Raw genomic sequence first — 22886 nt, forward strand, 5'->3', positions numbered from 1 at the left:
TGCTGTTGTTTTAATTTGAGGGTAATCATCTCTAGTGGAATAACATCTGTTTTAGAGAAAGGAAGACTAAGTTCAAGTCTTAAGGTCCCAATACTTGTAGGACCATGGGAAAGTCACTTAACCTTTAAGTGCCCTGCATAACACTCCAAGATAAGGATCTATAGACATGTTGTCAGTTGATGCTAATGAAGGGATTGAGTTTTTTATACTGATGAAATCTTTTAATAAAAGAAAAAAAAAAAGACAAATGCCTTGAGAAAGACAAAGTGAAAAACAGTCCTCTTGGACCTTACATTTCATAGGGGGATACAATATGTAAATAGAAAAGAATGGTATGATTTCTTGAAAGGGAAAAAAGTCCTTACTGGGAGCATTAGGAAAGGCTTCTTGTTGCAGATGACATGGTAACTGGGTTTGGAAGGAAGTCATAGATTCTCAAGCAGAGGTAAGATAGGAAATGATTACAATTTTGTGAGAGAACCTGTGTAAAGATGTGGAAGTGGGAGATGAATTATCAAGAAGAGGGAAAAATAAATAGGCCATTTTGGCTGAATGTACTTGGAGCCTTGAAAATATATTTTAAGGGTCAAATTTGTAGTTCAAGATTATTTTGGTGGCAGTGTGAAGAAGAGACTGTAAATTAATACTCTAAACACTAGGTTTACTGTAGTGTAGGTGAGAGGTAATGAAAGCTCGAATTAGGTGATGGACAAGAGAGGGGGGAGGATGAATGAGACATATGCTCTGAAGGTAGACTTGACAAGACTTGGAAACTAACTGAATATGAAGAAAGAGACAAAGGGAAGGGTCAAGGGTGATGCTAGTTTCAAAATTGAAGACTCTTAGGATCATTAATTTAAATCTGGAAGAGAATCTCCAGTATTTTTATTTTACAAATGAGGAAACAGATCTAGAGATAGATTTATATGTGCTAAGTGTACCTAGTCCTTAAAATAAAATTGGTGCTTTGTGTCTCATTTTTTGGAATTCATATTTTAAAGTAGTTCAGTGATAAATTATTTTTAATAGTTTTTTATTTTTCCAAATACATGTTTAGATAGTTTTCAACATTTATTTTTGCAAAACTTTGTGTTTTAAACTTTTTTCCTTCCCTCCTTTCCTTCCCCCTCCCTGAGACAGCAAACAATCTGATATAGGTCAAATACCTACAATTCTTTTAAGCATATTTCCATATTTTTCAAGAAAAATTAGATCAAAAGGGAAAAGACCATGAGAAAGAAAACCAAGCAAACAAACAAACAAACAACAAAAAAGGTGAAAATACTGCTTTGATCCACATTTAGTCTCTATAATTCTCTCTCTGGATGTGCATGGCATTTTCCAACCCAAGTCTATTGGAAGTGCTTTCAATTATTCTATTGTTAAAAAGAAACAATTTCATCAATGATAAATTTTTTTTAAAAGTTGACAAGTTTTTATTTCTTTAGTTTGATTTGATTGAGTATTTCAATAATTGTTTGGCTTAAAGAAATGAAAAATGAAAATCCTAATGGAGGATTCTCTGCTTCTCCTACATCTAGGAAGGTGAAGGATATTAGTGAAGGTCTCACAGAAAGTAAGTGGCAGAGCTGGTATTTGAACAGATTTCCTCTGATTCCAAATCCTACACTCTTTCCATAATATGAGAGTGTCTTCCTTTTAATTTGTCAATATTTTCAAATCCTGATTATGTCATTCTCTGTGCTTTAGATCATCTGTAAATCTGATATTCATTCCATTTGTGGCTTTTTCCAAGTCATTAATAAATATATTTAACTAGAATGTTAAATGAGCAGGGGACATAGAGAGGTGAAAAGGTAAAAATCTCTCAAGAAGAAAAGGGAATGCCTGGGTTATGATTGGCTTTATGATTGGGTCTTTAAGACATACTCATACTGATGAGATTATATATTGACTGAAGTATACATAGTCTTGTTGTTCAATCATTTCAGTCGTATCTGACTTTTCATGACGCCATTTGGAATTTTTTTTGGCAAAGATTCTGAAGTGGTTTGCCATTTCCTTCTCCAGTTTATTTTACAGATGAGGAACCTGAGGCAAACAGGGTTAAGAGATTTGTTCTGCAGTGAAATATTTGAGGCCAGTTCCAATGATCTTGTGATGAAGAGAGAGAAACTGAGTGTGGATCACAACATAGCATTTTCACTCTTTCTGTTATTGTTTGCTTGCATTTTTTTCCCTTTTTTTCCTTTTTGATCTGATTTTTCTTGTGCAGCAAAATATTGCATAACTTGCATTTAACATATATTTTAACATGTTTAACATATATTGGATTACTTGCCATTTAAGGGAGGGGGTAGAGGGAAGGAGGGGAAAATTTGGAATACAAGATTTTGCAAGGGTCAATGTTGAAAATTTATCCATGTATATGTTTTCAAAATAAAAAGCTTTAATTAAAAGAGAGAGAGATTTGTCCAGGATCACATAATTAGTAAATTTCTGAGGCCAGAATTGAACTCAGAAAGATGAGTCTTCTTATCTTGATGGACTGCACTCTATCCACTGCACCACCTCACTGCTCCCTATGTATCCCTTACCAAATAGTAAACAAATAATGAGTTGTTTCAGTCACAACACCCCAACTAAACGAGCTCATTTAGAGCAAAGTATCCCAGCAGTTACGGGATTTGTTGAGTGATTTTCAGATAGCAGATATATCCTGTGGACCTGAATTACTATGAACTTTCAAGTTTTAACCCAGAGAGGGGGAGATATTCAGATGGGACAGAATGCATGTGACAGGACAGCAAAACTGACATTGGTCAGAAGGGCTTTATTTGTTGGTTTGTTTTTGTCTACTTATTAAAGAACTTTTTCATTTGAGTGCCCATGACTATGTGTAGAACTCAGGAGTATGAACATTTCTTCCACTTATGGATCCCCAAGGAGCTAGCAAGTTTGGCTATTTAGATTTTATCAAAATGTGAAAAACAAAGCTCACTGACTTATTAGTAATAATTGGAATTTATATCAAGAAAGCCCAGCATCCAGGACCAGCCCTGCTCATGTCCTTTATATGAATATCATAGTTGACTTTCTAACAAGAATATATTTCTCCCCTTGCCTGCGTACCAGAGGGGTCTAAAGTACCAGTGAAGTGGCAAAGGGAAGTTAGTTTGTAAGGGAACTTTGTCAGTTTGTATTCCCTTTTTCTTTTTCCCTTCTAGACTCTGACCGCACCTGCCCCATTTGCAGATGAAACCAGCTGCCAGTGCCAAGCCCCCCATGAAAAATTGACCATTGCTCAGGCCCGCTTGGGAACACCAGGTGAGGCCATTTCATCTTATTCACACAGTGTTGGCTGCCTTGAAAGGTACCAGGGACAAGCAAAGGAAAACAGAGAAGGCATTTCATTATCTAAGTCATACCCTAAAGATTTATAGATGATGCTTCAGGGCCAAAGGGCAAAAGAGTCACAGCAATAAGAATACCTGGAATAAATTCATAAAAATCAGCATAGAATATATAGAATAAAAGACCAGTTTTAACAATATGTCCTCAAGATGAGCAAATTTGGGATCTGCTAAACAGATGCACCCATCTACTAAACAAATGCATTCACTCATTCATCACAGTGCTAGGCCCTGATGATTTTAAAAATGAAATATGGCATTAGTCCTTCCCTCTAAAACTGTAGGATGAAAAGACAAGCTGCTCTTCACAGAGTATGGTAAAAAGAATTCTAGATTTGGAATCATTCAGATCCCCATTGTTGTTATTGCCTGTATGACCTTGGACAAATCACTTAATCTCTCAGTTTCCTTATGGTCCCTTTCTTGCCCCTAAATCTGTGATTTCGAAATCAAACTATTCAGTGAACAGTAATAAAATGAGCTAAACTAAAAAAAAAATTAAGTAGTCATAAAATTTTGATTGTCAAAATGAATGATGCAGACAGTTAAGTCCTAGAGAAATTTAGAGAATGGAGAGAGATCCTTGTACCCTGGTAGAGTTAGGGTATGTAGGATATAAATTGATGTTTGAAGGACAAATAAGATTTGGATAGACAAGAGTGAAAAGGGAAGATTTTCAGATGATAAAACTAGTATCAAATAATTGGGATTCTGAATGAATAAATGTGTTATGTGTCAGAACAAGAAGACTAATCTGGCTAAAGTTGAGTTCCAGCGATTTGAGAAATTCCCCTGGTTAGATAGCAATGGGAAAGAAGTTTGGATAGCCAGTGCTTTTGAAACCTTGTTCACCTGTGGTTTAACTTGTAGTTAATTCTAATGGACAAAGGATGACATGGAGCAAGTCTTCTCATAAGATACTGCAAAGAAACAAACAATAAATCCACACTGTAATTAATTTCATGAGTGATATTTAATTAAACACCAATGAAACAACATCTGAATTTTATGAAAGAGTATAAATAAATTGTCAAACATCAGATTATACTACCATAAAAAATCTCTTTTTGTAAATATATATATATATATATATATATATATATATATATATATATATAGAGAGAGAGAGAGAGAGAGAGAGAGAGAGAGAGAGAGAGAGAGAATAGAGAGAGGAGAGAGAGAGAGAGAATAGAGAGAGGAGAGAGAGAAATAGAGAGAGAAAGAGAGAGAGAGAGAGAGAGAGAAAGAGAGAGAGAGAGAGAGAGAGAGAGAGAAAGATTCAGACCCAAGGAATTAGATTGCAATTAAGTTTTAGAGATTTTTGTAGTTATGCTACTTTTATTTTGATGAAGAAACAATAATAAAAAGAGAAATACTTTGGCAGTCCAAATCCAATATTACCAGCATTAAGCTGGCAAGGGATTTCAGAACTCAGTTGACTCCCTTTCTGAGGCACAAAGTCTGTGGGAGTATAGAACCCAAGATTAGCTGAATCTCACTCAATTAAAAAATGACTTTCCTTAAGAAGGTGGAGAGGACATATGTATGGCATTTAAGGAAGTATATCACATGTAGACTTTCAATAAAGTTTGCAACTCAACCTGAACACATAATTCTATTTTTTAAAATGTCTATAAATAAAGAATTGTAAATCTTCCCAGTAATCCTAAAGATGTGGCAGACACAGAAAAAGATGGAACCTACCTATAAAAGGATAGAATTAAGTTACAGATTGGTACCTCTCCAAGGGTTCCAATAGCTTGATACCTTGATATAAAGTCTTGAGAATCACCAACTCCAAACTGAGTGGGAGAAGGAAAAATATGTAAAAACAGCTACAATGTCTTTTAGGGCACTCTAGCTTCTGTTTCCATGATTCTGTAATATATTTCCCCCATGCATAGGATGCTAACTTTTCTTATCCATCTCTTGGAATTCTTGGTTTCCTTTAAGACTGCTTTAAGGGGGCAGCTAGTTAGCGCAGTGTATAAAGCACCAGCCCTGAAGTCAGGAGGACCTGAGTTTAAATCTGGTCTCTGACACTTAATACTTCCTAGCTGTGTGACCTTGGGCAAGTCACTTAACCTCAATTGCCTTAGCAAAAAAAAAAAAAAAAAAAAAGAAAGAAAGAAAAGAAAGAAAAAAAGGGGAAAAAAAAAGACTGCTTTAAGAATTTAAGACTGTTACCTTTTACAGGAGACCTTTCCTTGTCTCCCCCCCCAGCCCCCAACAGTTATTCCCTCTAAGGTTTGCTTTCAGCTATTCTTTGTATTTTGAAAATATACATACATTTATACATATACATATACTTATAGTTTTGAAAATATACATACATTTTATACATATATTTATATATAGTCTCTCATATTTGAATATAAGCTCTTTGATGACAGAAACTCTTTTTGTTTTGTTCCTAACGTATTCCTAATATTTAGCATAATACCTGGCACATAGCAAGGACTTAATAAATGCTTCTTGATTGATTAATTGATTTTTTTTTAGTATGTTGTATTGTTTACAATAGACTCATGGTCTAGTCTTTAGTATATGAATGATCCATAACTCTCAGGACTTGATACCCATTGTCACTAATAATACTAGTAAACTTCATTAGATGTGCTGGTGGATGACCCTAGTCTTCCCCATTCTTCAAATTCAGACTAATTGCTTTAAGAGCAAGAAGTAGTTGTTAGTGTGACAATAATAGAAATAGAATGTCTATTTGGTAAACTTTGCTAATGGACAAACTTAGACACATTAAGGATTTTTTTGTCATTGATAAATGTATGATCTAATTGTTTCTAAAAATATTTAATGATACCCTAAAAAAAAAAAAATCAGCATTACTTCTGTCCCCTTCCCATGTTTCCCAGTTACCCCATGCCTCAGATGTCCAGAATTCCTCTCAATAGCTATCTCACCCGAGATCTTATCTACCTTCCCCATACCTTAGAAAATTGAAATATAATTCAAAAATAACAATAGATGTGAAATATTTTAGAAATGTTCTTGTTGTAGCAATTGTTTGGCAGTAAGCCTAGCAAAATCAGTACATATTCAATGGGGGGAAAAGACATTGAGGAAAAGAAGAACAAAATTAATTTTTGAATGGGTTTTATAATTTTCAGGAATTGGATTAGAAATATCACTATCAGGGGCAGCTAGATGGCACAGTAGATAGAGCCCCCCTGCCTTAAGAGTCAGGAGTTCAAATTCAGCCTCAGACACTTAACACTTCCTACCTATGTGACTCTAGGCAAGTCACTTAATCTCATTTGCCTCACAAAGAAAAAAAAAAGGAAATATCACTATCAAAAAATAGTAAAAACCCTCCTAGGTAAATTCCACAAAAGAGGACCAACACTTAGCATTGAAAGTTCCCCGTAGATATTATAGGTGTAGCTCCTTATCAGCAAAGGGCTGGTTGGAAATATCTTTTTTTTTTTTTTTTTAAACATGGAAGGAGGACCTGAAGGATCATAAGAGATTTGTTCTGAATGGAGAGGAGAAAGGTGAATGTACACCAGTGGTGAGCGTGTGTTGCTACCCTGAATTGAATAGAATCATGAGCAGTGGGAACCTTTTCTAACTCATCAGCCCATTTTACTCATACAGAATTTGCTGTTTGCCTGGATGCATCTGTCTGCTTCTCTGTGGGACAATAAACCAGCTTTTTCCTTCTTTCACCCACCCCGTAGCTGCCAGATGAACTCTCATTGAAACACTCAGATGTTTCCGAGTCTCTTTAAACCTTATTTGTTAACATCTGTACTTTTACAAGGGGTTTTGTTTCCAGATAAAGATAAATTATCTTTGTTGCATTCTGGGCAAAATTTTACTACAAAAGGAACGTACTACAGAAAGAAAAAAAAAATCAAAACTGGTATAACCTTACCCCTAAGTCCATATTAGACTCCTCTCACTAACAGCTCAAAAAAGGGCTTGGTAGGTACTGTCAGAGCCTAAAAAGAATATTCTATTCTTACACATAGGTATTTAATTCATACCTGTAGAGGTCCCAATCTATGCAAAGCATAGTTATAGTACTCTGGGGAATTTAAAAAAAAAAAAAAGTGTTCCTGACCTTGGATAAGTTAAAATCTAATAGAGGGGACTTCTGGTCAAAATGACAGTATAAAATGGAATAGACTAACCAAATTCTCACTTGCATACTCCAGAGGAAAATAAAACAAAAGAGCTTCAGACTGTATAATTCTTAGGAAATTTAAAAAAAAAAAAAAAAAGGAAATAGAAAAAAAAAAACTATAGTGTCTACTTTCATCCTGTCTAGAAAGAAAAAAGGGGATACTTCAAAATCTATGGGTGCCAAGTAGGGGATGTCCAGACAGAGGAGCTCCGGTACCACAGGCCCGGCCCTGGGAGACCTCTAGATTCTCATGGCCTCAGATACTTTAGCCTGGAGGCCTCAGGACAGTCCAAAGTGAGGGGCAGCATCAGGGATGCCCCACATCAAGAGAGGAGGAAGCAAAATGGAAAAGGAAGCAATCAACCTGAAAGCCCTAAGACATTGCATCTCTGAAATTGGGCAACCCCAGAAATGAACCTGCCCTAATAACCTTGAAGAATCCAATAGATGCTAATCCACAGATGTTCTTTCTTCTTTATAAAAGCTTTATCTCTAAAGTGGGAGAATTGGGGATGACCTGATAACCTAGGCTGGCCTTGACTCTGGCCAGTCCCCTGGTCCTTTAGGCCTTGCTCTTTCTTGTTGCAGAATAAGACACTAGTTGTTTTTTAGATTTAACTAAAAGGGATTTATTGAGGCAAAGATGAGTAATATTCAACCAAGCTTATTTATTTGAATGAAATTTCCTTGCTTAGGTGAGTTACCCATTGGATTTTCAAAAACCAAAAATCAGAGCACTACTGGATTTCCTTGTGGTCATTCTATACTCGGACAATGAGGGAGAAATATGAGCGTAAGCCTAGAGGATGATATTGATGTTGTTGTTCATTAATTTTCAGCCATGTCTGACTCTTCATGACCCCATTCGGGGTTTTCTTGGCAAAGAGAAAGGCCATTTTCCTCTCATTTTACAGATGAGGAAACGGAGGCAGACACAGTTAAGTCATTTGCTTAGGTTCATACAGCTTGTAAGTGCCTGAGAAAAATTTGAACTTAGGAAGATGAGTCTTCTTGACTGTAAGCTTGATACTTGATCTGTTGGACCATCTAGCTGCTCTTTGATAGCAATACCTTTAGGAAAAAACTAGAATAACTTAGATGGATGGGGTGGGGAGGTATTGTTAGGACACCTGCAGACATAAACAGATTGAATATATTATCAACCATCACTTTCCTGTAAGAAATGGCATTTTCCATATGGGAAATGCATAATTAGTAAAGGAGGTGGTTCAGGGCAGCTAGATGGCCCAGTGGCTAGAACACCAGCCCTGAAGTCAGGAGGGCCTGATTTCAAATCCAGTCTCAGACACTTAATATGTACTAGTTGTGTGACCCTGGGAAAGTCACTTAAACCCAAGTGCCCCCCCCCCCAAAAAAAAACATAATAAGAGGGTTTTTATGTAGCTATTGACTTCAAGTCTGAATCCAGCCCTGCTACTCAAGAAATATCAAAAAAACAAAAACAAAAAACCCTGGATGAAGAACACTACCATATTGAGTAGATTTTTTTTGAAACAGTTCTATGGGAATAGCGAAATGTTGTGGGGTGGACTGTTTTGGAGGGAATACCTCCATTAATGAGATAATAGATCCATTGACATATAAGTAGAGGAGGAAAGAGAACATGAATGAAATGACCCAAGTGTTGGATGTGGATGGAGGCAAAGGATCTAGGTAAGAATCTCCACTCTGCCACTTGACCTTGGAGAATCCAGTTCACCTAGGGGGATTTCAATATTATCACTAACATGAGAACATACCTACCATGAAGAGATATGAAGGTCTTCTAAAGACCTTCCCAGTTTTAAAATCTTTAAATAGGTTATAGCATTGTAGACAAGGTAGTTGAGAAAAACTATCAGAAGGAAGATATGAAAGGTAGGAGAAAAGAAAAAAGGGGAAAGGGAGAAAGAATAGCATTAGAAATGTTATGGATTGTATATTCAATACATTCACTCTTTGTAATTATCAACTATCAATAGGATTCTTCATTTATAAAAATAAATTTTAAAGAAATTTTACAGATATCTAGATTTGTGACAATCCTTATGCAACACTCTTTCTAGGTTATTCCTCAAAATTACACTTTCACATATGAACTGGGTTACCAGAAGGTGACCACAACCTGGAGTTCTAGGGTTAACCTTGTGGATGACTTTTCCTATTACTGTAGTTCTCCAGCTTCCACTGTGTATATCCGATTAACAATCAGTCAGTAAGTTAAATTGGCTTTTAGCAAAGGCATTTACCAAGATGATATAGTAATAACAGTTGGAATTTATTCTCTCCTCCTAAAAAAAAAATAAAGGGCACAATGACCTACAAACACACACAATATTCTTTGAGACAGAAGACTCAAACTTAGAGTATAATGATAGAAGTGAGGTACACGTGTAGGATGCATATACTGCAAAACTATTTAAATGCATCAGGGATGGGACTTTTTTTTTTGATCAGCCAGTGATGGGTAGATTCTTGATCCAATTAAAGAAGTTTATATCTGATAAAAGGACATTGGATGTAGACATATTATGTTTATACATTAAAGCCTATTTGTGTATGACTATCTTCCTTTTAAAATTTATTTTCTAATGTTAAATGAAGCACCACAAAAGGAGCTTTTCTGTATGAATAGCAGAAAACAAAAAGAAGGTTCTCTATGAAACCATGAATCTGTTTCATTCTGCATGTATAATTGTGTGTGTGTGTGTATGTATGTATGGTTGTGTGTATATAAATGATAAATTTTGCATATTACTTTAAAAACCATCCTGCTTATCTTTGCTTCCTTCTATTCTCATCTGAGCATTTAAACAATGGGTCTTTTTTGGGGGTCATCTCTATTAATATCATCCCTTCAAATGTCCCCTGAAATTAAAAGACAAAAAGAAAGGAAAAAACCTTCTTGACTCTCCTTTGCTTATTTTATTTGTAAGTGAAGTTGATCTTATGTATTTTTATTCATGCACCCCAAGTAAGAGAAATAGCAAATTTTAATCCCTCTTCTTGCTTTATACACTAGTTTATCCTTCCTTTTGCCCTCAGAATAGAATTTCTCTACCTTTGAGATTCCTATATCATTTAATTCCTTCAATACATTTTGAATATAGTAAAGTTATGAAGACACATTTCTTCTTTCTCCATTAAAAATGCTAGTACTACATCATCATAGCTTTCTTTCCAATTGTTTAAATAAATTTATCTTTCTAGGATTCTCTTGATCCTTATGTTTGTATTTCAAAGTTCAGCTCTGATCTTTTCACCCAGATAAAAGTCTTATCCATTAAAATCCTTTTCCCCCCTTCAATAGGATTATACTCAATTTTCCAGAGTAAACTATTCTTGGTTGTTCTATTGTTGGTTTTGTTCTTTTAAATATCATTTTCCAAGGCTTTCTTGGGTTTTAAGTAGAAGCCTTGAGGCTTTGTATAATCCTCACTGTAATTGGTTGGTACTTGAACTGATCCTTTCTAGATGTTTGCAGTATTTCCCCCTAGATAAATGAATTCTGGAGCTTGATTATGACATTACAAGGACCTTTCCTTATGGGACTCCTTTCATGAGGTGATTGGTGGATTTTTTTTTTTTTTTACTTGGCCTTTTGTTCTAATAGATTTAGACATAGTTGATTTATATTTTCTTGAAATAGGGTTGAGACTTTTTTTTAATTATAAATGTTTCTTAAGTAACTGACACAGACAATTTTTCTTCTTAATATCCAGCTCCTTATTATCTTTCCAGTTCTCTCCACAAGAGCTTTTTTCTTCTTTTTTTATTCTTTTGCTTCATTTCCTCTGGGTACTTGTGTAGTTCCTGTATACAATCCATCTTTTCTTTTGAATCTCTAATTAACCGTTAGATTTATAATACTTTAAATACCAGTTGATCTTTTCATCAGCTTTAGTTCCTGAATTATGGCTTTGTGCCAGAGTGAGATCCTAAATCTTGATATAATTTTCAGTGTTGGGTGAGATGGGAGGGGTGCTGTTTGATTTTATTATTTCCTAAATTCTTGTGCTGACTTCTACCTTCTGAGGTTAGGTTCCTCTTGGATCTTTGAAATTCAAAATGCTAAATATTCAGGGTCCTTTACAGACCTCAGATCCCTTTATAGCAAAGCTGTTGTAGTTTAGGCAGTGTAGCCCCAAGTCAGCTTAAGGTCATCCTCACGCTAGTATAGGACCTCTCATGTCCCCATTATAAGACTTCTTTGGGGAAAACCAAAGAAATGGTTCTTGCTACCTCTGAACTCAGAGCCTGGAATGAACATGAGAGCAATCTCTGGATGAACCTGTGCTAGCTTTGTTCAAGGTGACCCTTTCTCATTATTTGTGAGGAGTGCCTTCGATGATATCATTTACTGCAGTTTTTCATTGGATTTCTTGATCATTATTCTTTATTATGAACTTCAAAGTTTTGCTAGAATAGGTTTTCTGTTTAGACAACCATCTTGGCAAGATGAGACAGGGAAGAAAACTCCCTCTTACACTTCTATAGAATGTAAATATTTTAATGTATCCATTTAGTTAGTATTTGTACAATTTTCTGTTTTTCTTATTATATTCTTAGATTCCAGGATATTTAAATGAAGCAAAGACCTAATATGCAAAGATTTATACATTACTCAACATAATCCCTTACCCATAATTGCTGTTTATATAAGATCCAATGAATCAGAAAGCTGAAATAAACTGATTTCTTTTTCGTGTTTCATGAATTGGGGTTACTGACCCTTAAGAATAGGAGGATCCTAAAATACTCATGGAATCAAAGAAATAAGAAATTGTAATCAATATTATTTGGAATCAAGTACATTTTATTATATACCAAATATGGTTGTTCCAGATTAGCTGGAATACTTAATTAATATCTATAATCATTGTAGATATGCAAGAATTAGCTGCAACTTCTTTTTTGATAATGCCAGTTTGAAGGTGGAAAGAATTTCATGTATCCTATTATATTTCTTTTCTCATTGTCTGTAAACCAGACTATCAGATTTGAGAAACTCTGGTTGGTGCTGAGATTATTAATCCTGGTTACATGATATAACAAAGACTTCTTATTTATCCAAAAGGACATTATAGATTTTTCAAAATATTTAAATTCACTTTGACATAAGACATGAACACACATTGTACAATTTTAGGTTTTAGTATATAAAATTAAATTAACAATGACAGCTTATTATCATTCAAAAGAGACTAAGATTCCCTATTCTAATTTAGGATGTGGCTTTACACATATATCTTTATATACATTGTTCTGCTGTCTCGCATTCCCTGCTTCTTGGATTAATTTATCTCGATGACCTTCAATCAATAGTAAAAACTTAAATCCTGACTAATTTTAATTTCCTTTCTCCCAAGATATATGTGTATATGTATGTTATAGCAAGCAGTCTTTCATTAAAGTCAAAATGAATAAGCTTATTGGAATCAAGGGTGCTTTGCTACACTGCAAAGTAATTTCTATTTTCAAAGACTAATTTAGGAGTACAGGAAAATCATGTGAAGCCAATATGTGTTTCTTCAAAATAGTGTTTAATCTGAAGTAACTGCTATTCCCCCAGCTGACTTGATCCTCTGTGATTTGCTCTTAAAAGATATCGAACAGTGTGAATCTAGTTAATTCAGCATTCTTTTCTTTTATCCCTTGTGTTTCAAATTAATTAAATTGTTTTGCATCTAGAAAGAATTATATAGTCTACAACTATCACATCATTAACTTGGAGATGACATTGTTCTTTTGAGAATAGTTCTATCATCTGGCTTCCTTCCTTCCTGTTCCTGGATCTTCTAGGAAATGGCTTATTCCTGTTCAGGTACAAACTGAAGCGGACAGGAGTAATCCAAGAAAAGTGAGACCAGTGAGCACTGGACAGAAGGGCTTGGACTTTGGAAACTATTCCTGATTACCAAATGGCTCCTTTCATTTCAGCTCCAACCTTGCCCTCTTCCTTGCCTCAGTTCTGAGCTATAAAAGATTATCTACAACTATGAAAAATGATCAAAATGAGGACAGAAACATATTGTTCTTTGATATAAAATCATAGAGCTAAAGCTGGAATGGATACCCTTGACCCCAGAGCCAATAATTTTTCCACAGTCCCACATTGCCTCTCTCATGCTTACTAAAAAATGTGTGTTTTCATTTTGCTCTCTCCTGTGCTGTTTATAATGCGACTCTAAATTTTTGCAGAAAGCCAAAATACTATTTAAATTGGAAAATAAGGATAGATGTTATACCTTGTTCAAGTAAGCCTTTTATCGCCGTTCACTCATTTCAGTGATCCAACTCTCCATGACCCCATCTGGCATTTTCTTGGCAAAGACACTAAAGGACATTAAAAGGGGTATTCCATTTCCTTCTCCAGCTCATTGTCCAGGCTGACATAGTAAGTTAGATTTGAACTCGGGGGAAAATGAGTCATCCTTATTTCCAAGTGTAGTGCTCTAAGACCTTTATAAAGGTGTAAAACTGTGCATGTGGGAGCCATCCATTTAAGGAGAGTTCATCTTTTAAGATCATTTCAGTCCTGGAAGTCACACTTCTTCAGGACCTTCTCTGCATCCAGAGCCCCTCTGATTGGAGGAGATTAGTGGAAAAGAACTTCTGTTTAAGGAAGGCTAAATCCATCATCTCTTCATCTCTCACCTGGTTACACTCTTCTGGACATCTCCCTCATCATGTCCCTGCGCAGGTTACCTTCCTTCCCTGGTCCCCATATTTCAGCTTCCTTTTGGATATTATCTTCCCTCCATTAAATTATGAGCTCTTTTGAGGGGCAAGAACTGTTTCCTTTTTCTATCTATATTCCCAGCACTAAGCACAGTGCCTGGCATATATAGTAGGTACTTAATAAATATTTATTGACTGACTTGACTCATAAATGTTATTTTTCCCCCCTTTCTGATGACTGTGTTTTCTTTTGTTCATAGTTGACAGACCTGTTAGAGTGTATGCAGATGGAATATTCGACCTCTTCCATTCTGGCCATGCTAGAGCACTTATGCAAGCTAAAACACTGTTTCCCAACAGCTACTTGCTGGTAGGAGGTAAGACCTGAATTTCCCCTTCATTCCTTTATCCAGTTCCGAAATGGATCTTCTGTCTGCCATCAAAGTAAAATAAATAAAATATTGTTATGTTTTCAATTCAGACTGAAAAGTGATGGCAATAATTTCTAATTTGCCTGTGTTCTTTTGTTTAATCTCTGAAAAAAAAATAGCTTAAATAAAAATCAGTTAGTGGAAGCTAGGAGATACAGTGACTCTTTGGAATCAGGAGGAATTGAGTTCAAATCCACGCACAGAGCCTTACAAGCTGTGTGACTCTGAGCAAGTCATTTAACCCCAATTGCTTTCCCCAAAAATATCATCCAGTAATAGAAAGAGCATGGAAGTTGATACCACCTATTCTCAGTGCCCTGGAACGATAAGAACTCCAAGGATAACTGGGCTTTCCATAGTACCTTTCTCCATGAAATTCAATCATTTAGTAGATATAATCTTATATTTCTCAGAGGATTTAGGGCAAAATAATTTTATTCCTATTTTTTACATAGGAAACACTAAGAAAAATCAGAATGACCGTGGACAAACATGATCTCTGTTTTTTATACACATTTACTATAGGACTATGAGTAAAGTGGGAATTTAATAAAAGCTTGAATGATTCAATTGCGTATTTATGCAAAGTATGTCAAAAAAAGAGATTTACATATTGTATGTAGGGCCAGTATGAATAACTAGGTGGGAGGGTGAGAAAGAACCTCTATTACTAAGTCCTAACATACTTTCCTCAAAGGACATGTGCTGTTAATTTTAAACGCATGCTCTTATTAAGACCTTTTCGGTGCTCTTAATTCAACACCTACCATAAGCTAGGCACTGAGGTTACAAAAGCAAAAATGAAACAGTTCTTGCTCCCTGGAAGCTTACACTCTACTTGAGAAGAATAATATGTACACAAACAAATAAAGACAAATTATATGCAAGGTAATTTGAGGGAAGGATTAACCACTCAGGGAATTAGGAAAGGATCTGAGTCTGAGCTTTGGCTGTAACTACAGATTACAAGAGGTAAAAGTGAGGAGAAGGAACAGTCCAAATTTGGGGGCCAGCTCAGGCAGAGGTATAGAGACTGATGGAGGAACGTTGCATGGGAGAGACAGCAAACAGATCAGTTGGACTGGAACAAAATAAAATACATGAGGAATCAAGTGAAATGTCTAGAACAGTGGAGACTGCAGGTGCTGTGGGAGAGCCAGGCAAGCTGTACTGTTAATCATCCAAGGATGCTCATTCAGCATGCTCATACATCCGGGTCCCTCTCTTTATTCATGGTGGTGGTTGTTGCTGCTCAGTAGTTTTTCACCATGGCTGACTTTTTGTGACTCCATTTGGGGTTTTCTTGGCAAAAATACTAGGATGGTTTGCCTTTTCCTTCTCTAGCTCATTTTTACAAATGAGGAAACTAAGACAAACAGAATAAAGGGACTTATTCAGAGTCCCACAGCTAGTAAGTGTCTGAAGCCAGACTTGAACTCAGGAAGATGAATCTTCCCCATTCCAGGACCAGACTCTATCCACTATACCACCCATCTGGTCTTTTAGGGATGTGAGTTTCCCTTTTCAAGTAACTTCCTTTTTCCTTCATGTCATGTCTTGGCTTTTAAAAGCCAGGCCAGCAGCAAAGTTGTTGAAGGGATGATACAAAGGAAGGGATGATGCTTTTTTTCTCTTGTAGTTCTTGTTCTCATACTTACAGTTTCCTCTCTACAGGTATCTGAATCCCAGATTTGGGCTATACAATTCAATATTATTTATCCATTTTGTTGAACTTTTCAAAAGTAGTTCCTGAATCCCCAAGTTCAGTCAATGCAAGAATTTTTATTTCTCTAAAATAAAAGATCTTTCTCTCTCTCTCTCTCTCTCTCTCTCTCTCTCTCTCTCTCTCTCTCTCTTTCTCTCCCCAAACTTTTTGTGAAACTTTCTTAGAGTACATCCATGTTTGAGCCCTTTTACGGATCAATAGGTTTTTTGCATTTGTCTACTTAAAAAGCCAAGTAAACTTTTAAAACAAAGGTAAATGCCTCCTAATATGGGAGGGAAGTTGACAGTGAGCATAGAAAATAATTAAGTGACCTATCTTACATTCCATCCCCTATTTGGGGAAGGAGAGAGGGGAAAGTAATTTAAATCACCAGTCCTTTTCCCCCAACCATTTGGATTAAGAGTATATGATTTGTCCAGGATTTCATTTAAATTTGCAGCATCCTTACTGCCTTGACTCAGGACTCTACAATCACCTGTAACTTCCTATTTGCTCTGTTCCTTCCTTTTTGCTTCCTCATTTTTTGTGTACTTGGCTTCCATATTGACCTCTCCTGACCACAAGTCTCCTTTCCCAAGGTCAGGATCAGTAATTCTTTGCAGTTTGCCTTCAGGTCAACTCCAAAATCTCCTTGGAGGTTGGAGAACACTGGAAAGGGGACAGCCAACTTTAGCCTCCTCCCCCCAAAAAATAGCCATTTCTACCCCCAAAAAATCAGCTCTCTTTGTTCCTTATCCAAATCTTTTAATGAAACTTTAAAAGGTGGGTTATAATCAGTTGAAGACAAATTGGAAAAGACTTTTTAAATGCCAACCAAAAGCATTCTAGTGATGGTGAGGAGCCATTAAAGCTTTTGAATCAAGGATCAGAAGAATCATATCACTATTCTGCTGTCCTGGGGAATAGTGAAATCCCATCAGTGCTTTTCTCTGGATCCAAGTATTCACTGAAGACAAATTGAGAATGAAAAAGTTTTACTAATCAACTAGATTAGAAATACATGATACCTTAAAGAAACACAGAAACTATTAAGTCACTTAGACATAGCAATATTCTTCAGCTTAACTCTGCCTGCTCCCCTGATCCTGTCCCTGGGGTCTTGGTATTCTTTATTATCAAAAAGCCTTCCTTGTTAACCTTGCTTTAGTTCCTCTCTTGAGTGGTAGGATTGAATGGGTTCAGCCCATTGTGTAAATTCTGTAGCCACTTTCTCTAGGGAGTATTAGAATAGTAAAGAGCATATTTGAACATAGTAGATAGATAAAAGACTTTCCTCTTCTTTGGGTAAACAGCAAGAAGTATAAGAGGGAAAGACAAAAACAACTGCCTTCTTTCAAGTTGGGCCAGATGATGTCTCAATAAACTTGGGTCATTAAAAATCCCTGGTTATTTTCATGACTTACTTCCTGGAATTAGTAGGGAGTCTAGAAATAGAGGAAACTTTATTTATTATGAGCTCTAGTTTTCTAGAGAAAAGACTTTTGACTTGACTTTTCTGTGCTTAAAAATATATTATGATGTAGAAAAGGAAAAGGTCACTATTTAATACATTTCTTAAGAAAATGAATAGGTGGAAAGGTTGCTTGAGAAAAGGGAAAGTAGGGAAATGAGACAAAATTGTTATGAAGATAAAACACAAGAAATAATTATGTTCGATCTTCTTTTTAAGAGGCAGAAAGGCAATGATAGCTGGACCCTAAGTCCTATAAAAGGAACAACTAGGTGTTGCCATATTGTATGAAGAGCCAGGTCTGGATTAAGACAGATTTATTTTCCCGAGTTCAAATCTGGTCTCAGACACTTATTAGATACTATGCAGCTGTGTTTCCCAGATAAATCATACCATGGACCCATAAAATATTTAAATGACTCATGGCAGATTGTTATGTTGTTCTCAACTTCAGCACAGGGTCTCTGGAGTCTCAGTGTGAAAAGACTGAGTAATCATGAGGAACAGAATAGATAAATACTGTTTAGTGCACAATTTTTGTGAGTCACTCAGCCATTAAAGCTTAGAGGCAAGATTTGAAATCAGGACTTTCTAACTTTAAGCCCAGTACAATGTGTATCATGTCATGATATTTCTCTTGGTATGTTCCTCCTCTCTTTCTCTCTCTCTCAGTATATATATATATATATATATACACATAATATTTTATATAAATAAATATATATGTTTTACATATAATATATATATAAAACATAAATGCCATAGAAGCTTACCCAAACCACCAACATAGTGATATGTGCATATGTATACAAACATACCTATGCATGTGTATATATAGATAGATATAGATGTGTATATATGTATCTTCTCCTAATGCCTTATAGCATGGAGATTGATCTGGGCTCTTAAAGAATATGCTAGCAGAGAGAAAGCTCCAGAAGTTTCTACCAAGCTATTGTTAATTTATAGGAGTAATGATTTGAAATTGGACATTTCCACTTATTTGGGAATCAGCTGAGAAGAGTGAAAGCTCATGGTTTGGGAACTTCCCCTGGAGTATTTAGGGGTACCAGATAGTAGGAAGAGGGTTGATATAAAGATAGTTTGGTCATATGTGGAGTTCAGGTCACGGGGATCAATAATACTTTGGGAGATCATCAATGTCTTTTATTTCTTGTTCTTCAATCACATTTTTAAGTATAATTCTTGCCATTTTAACTACTATCTATTTTCTCCTTTGAGTCATTGAATATCAAGCATGTATTGACATAGTTTAGGGACTCTCATTAAATTCTTTATAAAAATTCTCTCCTCCTTTAACATAATGCAGTAGAAAGGATGCTAGGCTAGATTTGGAGTCAGCAGGGTTTGTTGTTGTTCAGATATTTCAGTATTGCCTCCCAATGACCCCATTTAGGTTTTCTTGGCGAAGACACTGGAATGGTTTGCCATTTCCTTCTCCAAGTCATTTGATGAGTGAGGAAACTGAGGCAAATAGGGCTAAGTGACTTGCCCAGGGTCACATAGCTAGTAAGTGTCTGAGGCCAGATTTGAACTTGGGTATTTCTGGCTTAAGGAGAGCACTCAATCCATTGTTCAACCTAGATACCCAGGAATCAGAAGATATGGGCATAAATCTCCTTTCTGATTATAGACAACCATCTGAACTTCAATTTCCCATCTATAAAATAGGAATAGGCAATCTCACAGGGTTGTGATAAAGCTCAAATGAGATAATGCATGTAAAGTGTTTTGTAAACACATGCTGTGTGTCATCTGCTATTATCTTCTAAAACAGATGTTAGGCAAGTTGCAATTATCTTCATGATCATCTCTGCTTATGCTCATTATCGTCATCATGCAAAGTTGATGACTAACTGTCCCATAAAATTATATTTCTTGTTCCCTTTGAGTTCATGATGAAACCAATTCTACCAAATCTTTGCCTTTTTGAGGAGCATCTCAGAGTGCTTTCTCCTTAGGCCTGTTAGTTTGGGTTTATAGGTCATTCCAACAGTTAAAAGCAATTAAAATAAGATAAAAGTTTACTTGCATAGATAGTATAGACAGAATATTCAACAAGGATACTCTAGTACCAAGCTTAGGCAGATGTGCCCTCTGTGGCAGTTTAAAGATCAAATGACTGAGGAAACAAAAGTTGGAGCTTATACACTTATCAATTTCTTAAGCAATATTTGCCAACTGCCCCACAAATTGGGACCAGTAGCATTCCTCAGCTTTGGCCCTGGACCCTGAATTCAGGGAGAGACAGACTGGTATGCATTAAAAATAATCAAATCAGACCAATTAATTAAAAATTAACTAGAATAATTTCATTTTTTATTGGGAGGATAGATTAGAGACTTTCAATTTGGGAGGAGAGAGAGCAAGTGCAATTCCCTGAAATTAAAAAAAAAAAAAAAAGTGGTGTTCCATTCCTCTCATTCTCCTTATAAACAAAGGAAGATGAGAAACAATAACTGATGGATCAGTATGGTGCCAATTTTCAGATAAGACATAGGAGTTACTTGGGATGTATAATTGTGAGAAAACTACTTGCATCAATCTTCTCATCATCATAATCTGGGTCCTTAGTTAAGGCTCTCTAAGCAACAATCAGAGTGGTCCTTCTTCCCAGCCATACAAAGCTAGGTTCAAAAAAATGCAATAAAGCTTTCCCACAATTCCCACAACTGAATAAAGTTTTTTTTTTTCTCACAGAATAGAAATTGGACTAAGCTCATAATTAAATAGAAAGGGAACTGAGCTAGCTACAGAACTGAGTCACAAGATGGAGTCAATGTGTTCACTCAATTCCCACTCCTACTTAGTTTTCTAATCTCCTCAGTTCTTCACCTTTTTCTCCATGTGTAACACATTACAAATGAGGATTCATATGTGAGTAGAGCTCCAAAAGACATTATCCAAAGACAAGGTCAAATAGAAAAAGAGATGGTTTGGTCATGTGATAATAGCTTATGTACTTTTATAAAATACCACATGTGTATATATACACATATTATATTTATACATATAGACAGAAAGATGAAAGGAAGATAGATGATAAAGGAATAGATGGAACAGATAAAGGAATAGTGAGAGAGAAAGAGAGAGACCAAAGAGAGACAGAGATACAGGGTATCCCAATAGTTTTAGTTCAGTTTTAAGTTTAGAGCTGTACTGACTTTAGTTAGTCCTGTAAGTATATGTAAGAGTTTTCAGCAAAATTGAAGGATTGTGGTCCCTACCAGATAGAGATGTTGAAATATAAAAGGAAAAATTGCCTGGCAAAAAAATAGACAGACCTTCCCCAGAGAAAGGAGGGAAGGGTTAAATAGCTCATTTATATATAGAGAAGACAATAAACTTGCCTCTAGCGCATAAACTGAACTCTTGTCACTCACCTGTGTACAATTTCCTGAGAAGTACAGACGGGTAAGACTGAATTGAAACTAATCATCTTAAATTAAAGGTTTTTAACCTGGGATCCAGGGATCTCATGGATATATTGTAGGGGAGTTGTAAACTTGAAAGGAAAAAAAAAAATATATATATATATATATATATATCTTTATTTGAATATGATAGTGCACATATTATTTTAATCATTTAAAAAACATTATTCTGACCAGAATGTCAAAGGGGGTCCATGACACAAAAAAGATTAAGACTTATGCCTCAAGTCAAGGCAGAATAATTTTGTAATTGAAGGGCTTTTGAATCACAAAGATTCATCCAAGTACCTTAGTTTCCTCATCTGTAAAATGAAGGGAGAGAACCAGGTGACCTTGAATGTTCCTTCCAGGTCTAAGTTCACCTGCATCTCTCTTTAGAATGATACACTCTACATTTATCTACATGATAAATGTCATGTATCCACATGACACACATTTGTGTTTTTTCACACATTTCCTCTTTATTTTGTCCTTCCATCTAAGTGGATAGCCTGATAATTCCTTTTTATTTTGTCCTTCTTTCATATAAGTGGGTAGCCTTATAACTTCTGCCTCAACTTATCAAGCAACCCTTTCAAACTGTTACTTGTGGCAGTTTAATTTTGAGTTTGTGTCCCTATGTTTTGCAAAGGAAGGACACTTTATACAAAATCCGTTTTTCAGACAGTTATTCAGACAGTAGAGACGATTCCACCATTTTGAATTTCTGCTTTTAAAAAATCCATATTGCAATTAGTAAAATCATATGGCACTCTATTACTGCCACCTAGTGGTCTTGTTACCTACTTGTAAATAGCCACTTTTTTTTTTTTAATCAACCCTAAAACTGCTTTCCTTAAGGGCTACGCTTACACAGCTCTGTGAGTACGTCTGTTCCTTTTAGAGGACTGCATGATCTCTATTAGAGCCGGCTTCTTGTTCAGCCTGGGCAGAACACTTTCAAGGCCTGAGTGTCCTAGAACATGCTGCTCTGTTCCCTACCCCTTTTAGCTACATTTTACTAGCCCCAAAACTTTCATTTTGAAGTTGAACATCATTGCGTTAAAGCATGAGTATCTTAATAAGATCACAAAAAGAAAATTAACTGATGCTCAAGCTCAAGAGGAAAGCTGGATGAGTGTCATACTACCAGAAGGCAAGAACCCTATTGGTCATAGTTGCCCCTGTTAGTGGCCCTGCTTTTATAATGTCCCACGGCATCTTTGGAGGAGGGAATGGCGAACCACTCCAGTATCTTTGCCAGGAAAACCCCAAATGGGATCATGAAGAGTCACACAAAAAGCAATTAAAGAATAACGAATGACATCTTTAAAAACCATCATCGGTATGGATTTTACCTTACCTATATAACAGCTCCATAAAGTAAACCCTACTGTGCTAGGACTGCCAGCTCTCTGCTTAGCTTATCTCAGAAATGACCAAAATTGGAAGTGAACTGTTTCATTTATCACTGATGCTACAAGGTATTTGGAGTCAATTGACACATCCCAGTGAAGGTTGAGGTAATTTTAAGAGACCAAAAACTCTCCAATTTTAATGTATTAAGGACATCTACTTCCAAAAAGAATTTGAGGCTACTTTGAAAGATAAATGTAACTTCCCCCCCCCAAAAAAAGAGATTA

The 22886-nt window shown here is 35.8% G+C and overlaps 1 protein-coding gene across 8 annotated transcripts in view; it reads left to right on the forward strand.

Moving 5' to 3' along the window:
* The window catches only part of PCYT1B (phosphate cytidylyltransferase 1, choline, beta), a 106981-nt gene that overhangs the window by 54588 nt on the left and 29507 nt on the right, over window positions 1-22886 (forward strand). For 4 of the 8 annotated variants that reach the window (XM_031959464.1, XM_003763489.4, XM_012544447.3 and 1 more), the window contains exons 2-3: window positions 3189-3288; window positions 14463-14579. In XM_031959464.1, coding sequence (XP_031815324.1) covers window positions 3189-3288; window positions 14463-14579 — 217 coding nt within the window. The remainder of the gene's footprint in view (window positions 1-3188; window positions 3289-14462; window positions 14580-22886) is intronic. The other 4 variants (XM_031959467.1, XM_012544448.3, XM_031959466.1 and 1 more) reach the window with 2 other exon arrangements.

The sequence above is a fragment of the Sarcophilus harrisii genome, chromosome 3 (genome assembly GCF_902635505.1).
Source record: "Sarcophilus harrisii chromosome 3, mSarHar1.11, whole genome shotgun sequence".
NCBI lineage: Eukaryota > Metazoa > Chordata > Mammalia > Dasyuromorphia > Dasyuridae > Sarcophilus > Sarcophilus harrisii.